Raw genomic sequence first — 3702 nt, 5'->3', positions numbered from 1 at the left:
TAGTTATTCGAATTATTTACGCATACATGTGTATATTTTTCTCAGTGTGTTTTGTTTGTTAGCTCAAAAGCAGACAGACGTTAAGCGTTTTTTAAATTATATTAATTTAAATTGCTTAGATTGAATTTATTAAATTATTTTTGTTTACTTTACGTATTTTTGCATGCTTTTTTATTCACATTTATACACTAAGAGCAAATCCTTTAATTTGTATTAAAAACTGCGATTGTTGAACTGACGCATGCTTCACATTACATATATATTTATATATATATATATATATATATATATATGAATAATGCTTAATAATAAATAATTTAATGTATATGTGTTCAATTTTTTTGTATTGTATATCGACTTTTGTTGTTGTATTGCATTTGTTCTCATTTCAACAAAATTGGCAACGTAGTTACAATTGTTTTGCATAATTCTAATTACGAATTTTGAATGCTCTCTCGACTGGCATATTCCTCCCAACCAACTTAATTGTGAATAGCACAACCAATCGCGTGAAATAATTTAGTCGCGAAATGCGGCACACTTGATAGATACGCGCTTTGGCCCATCTGTGTTATATATTTTTGAACATAACGTATTTTTGCTCTCCGTTTTGGAGCTGTAACTTGGCATTGGAACTTATTAGATCAGATCACGTGTACGAAAAGCTTTATATTAAAAGTCTCTATCAACAATTCAGTAAAAAGGTTCGGACAATTTAAGTGTAAATTGGCTTTACAAACAATACTGTTTTGTTCGTCGGCAAGCGTATTTACTAATCTTCGGCAGGCCAAAGCAATTTCGGTTTATACTTTTTTAGGTTTCTTTGATTGGTTTACGTTCCTTTTCACTCTTTCATAGTTAAGATATAATTTTAATAAATTGTCTAGGCATTTTTCACTTATTTATTGTAGCTATATAATTTGTATTACATTAGAATTCATTCAGTTTACTTCTCTAAGAAGCATTTCATGCTATTCGTCGTTTTGTTTTCAATTCTCTGCGTTAATTGCTTTTCACTATTGACTTTTAAGGACCTGCTGTCCCTTAATAATGCATTCGATTGTGTGACTATAAATTTATACAAATAATTACCAGGCTGTTTTGTCATTATCTTTTAGTTTTTAAATATTGTACAAACACATTGGACTAAAAACGAAAACAAGAATTAATACAATTTATACTACACATTCAACTTAGATCTAAAATGAAAATAAAAATTGTACAGAGCAGGATGCTAAAATGTGTCAACTGTTGCCAAATGCATTTAGCACAGTGGACAACAACTAAAGAGAACAAATAACATGCAAAAGGGGGGGCTTAATATACAATCAATGTGTCATTGCCTTAGGCAGTCCTTTACAAGGTGGTCGCGTTGAATTCCAGTATAAGACTGTTGGCTACTGTTGCCGTTGCCGCCGGCGGCAGCTCAGCAGTTATATTTTGTGCCGCTCCAGTTACTGTTGTTGTGGATGTATGCAGCCCAAGTCAAGAGGTCATAATCGACTTGACGGCATCATCTAGGCCAGCGGCCACACAGCTAAAGTCATTTAGCTGCGCATGATGCTGAGGCTGTGCCTGCGACAAGCCATGATGGAGTTGCGCATGATGCTGCAGATGTGGCTGTTGCTGACCCAGATGACCCTGCAGTAGCTGCTGCTGCTGCTGCTGCTGTTGTTGCTGCTGCTGTTGTTGATGATGATGATGGTGATGATGATCGAGCAAAAGGTTGCCGCTGGCATCAGCTACAGCACTAACAGCTGGTCCGGCACCACCACTAATTAGACAATCGCCCATATCCTCCCCCAGCTGACGGCGCCTATTGTTCACCTGCTCCTGCTGGCAGCTGGGCAAATTGGCTGCTTGTCGCTGATCGTCCAGTATACTGTCGCCCAGAAAGGAGCCCAATGAGAACTGCAACGAATCACCGCTGTTCTGCAGGTTCAGTATGCTGTCTATGGCACTAGCCACATGCCGACTGATATCGTCGTCGTACTCGCCAGTCACCACTGAATTGGCGCCCATGTGATTTACATGTAACTGCGTCTGCTGTGGCTGCTGGAGCTGTTGTTGCATACTGTGCTGGTAATGTTGATGCTGCTGTTGTTGCTGCTGCTGCTGCTGTTGCTGTTGCTGCTGTGGATCTAACAAGTTCGCGAAAGCCTGATGATTGGCAAAGCTATGTTGCTGCTGTTGTTGTTGTTGCTGCTGCTGCTGTTGTTGCTGCTGATGTTGCTCCTCCATTAGCAATTGCGAAAAGGCAGCGGGCCCGTTAGTGGTCACGCCGTCCACACCCATGCCATCGTGCAGCGCTAACATTTCAGCATCTAGCATGGCATGTTGCGGCACCTGCACATGCTGCTGCGACGACATGGGCGACGAGGACGTTGACGAAGCCGTGCACAAGCGCTTGCTGCTGTTTTCATCCTCCAAGTCGCTGCTCGAGCCCATCAACTGGCCATTCCAATGGCGCTTGCGTGTCTCCCCATTGACCAGCATGTTGTGGGCTTGGCCATCAACTGTGCTGGTGTTACTGGACATATAGTCGCTGTAGTGGGCCTCCATGCTTTGCATCCAACGCGGGTTATTGTTGCAGTTGAGCTCAATGTGGTGCTGTTGCTGCTGTGATTGCTGCTGTGGTTGTTGTTGGTGTGCGTACGTCTGTTGCTGCTGTTCGGTGCTGTAACCGGCGCTGAATCCAGCATCTGCCGCCCAAATATTCAGCTTGTTCTTGTGGCTCGCTGTTGGCGATTTTGCATCGCCAAATATCTCATCCAGATTTGATTCAATGTCGTGCGCGTCGCTGCTATTCTTCACATCCAAATCTACCGGCGACTCACCGAACATAGCCTCCAGGCGCGTCTCCACTGACTTTTGTACATCCGAATCGCTGCTAAAGAACTCACTGATGGCCGGATGATGATTCGGTTGATCTGCTTGCATAGCCAACGGCTGTTGACGCTGCTGGCTGCATGAGGAACTGCCTATAGGCACGTTGTTGTTGCCGGCGTGACTGCTGTTGCCGCCAACATCACCGCCACAACTGCTGCTACTACTGTTGCTGCTGCTATTGCTATTGCTCTGATTGCTCTTGTCAATGCAGCCATTGGGAAAGAGATCGGACAGATGATTGCCATTGCTCAACAGGCTGCCGGCGTTGTTATCATACAGATGTTGCTGTGACAAGTGTTGCTGATGCGGAGCATGTTGCAGTGCTGCATTTTGTTGCTGCTGTGACTGCAATGCCTCATTGCTCATCAGATTAAGCTCTTTTTGAAGACAATACCAGCCATCCTCATGATCTTCATGGCCGATGTTATTACTTTTAACATGTTGTTGTAGCTGCTGCTGCTGCTGCTGCTGTGGATGTGGATGTTGTTGCTCCTGTTGCTGTTGTTGCTCCTCTTGCAATACATTGTCGGCGTAACAGTTCTCAGCATTCTTTACACCAGTTGTCTGCATTTTTTGCTCCACTTTCTTCATAATAAAACTGGGCGTCAGCTCCGATTCGATATCAAAGTTGTCGTAGTCCTTTTTTATATATTCAGGGTTGTCCTTGGAGCTGTTGAGATGCTCTTTCTTAACAGGGTCACTCGCAGAGCCATTGTTATTGCTGCTAGCCTCCGGCTGGCCCTGCCATTCGCCATTCTCCTCCCGCTTAACATGTTGCTGCTGTGTTTGTTGCTGCTGCTGGGGCTTGTTGTA

General features: G+C 43.5%; 1 protein-coding gene across 1 annotated transcript in view; it reads right to left on the bottom strand.

Annotated features, from left to right (window-relative positions):
* Positions 1 to 328: 328 nt before the first annotated feature.
* LOC115764895 (mucin-4) overlaps positions 329 to 3702 on the bottom strand; it is a 59847-nt gene continuing 56473 nt past the window's right edge. Inside the window, 1 exon segment of the mRNA XM_030708186.1 lies at positions 329 to 3702. This exon segment is cut by the window's right edge and continues 303 nt beyond it. Coding sequence (XP_030564046.1) covers positions 1357 to 3702 — 2346 coding nt within the window. The 3' untranslated portion in view covers positions 329 to 1356.

Source organism: Drosophila novamexicana, unplaced genomic scaffold (assembly GCF_003285875.2).
Source record: "Drosophila novamexicana strain 15010-1031.04,08,12 unplaced genomic scaffold, DnovRS2.1 tig00000877-arrow-arrow-pilon, whole genome shotgun sequence".
Lineage (NCBI taxonomy): Eukaryota > Metazoa > Arthropoda > Insecta > Diptera > Drosophilidae > Drosophila > Drosophila novamexicana.
This window is presented reverse-complemented; position numbering and strand designations above follow the sequence as displayed.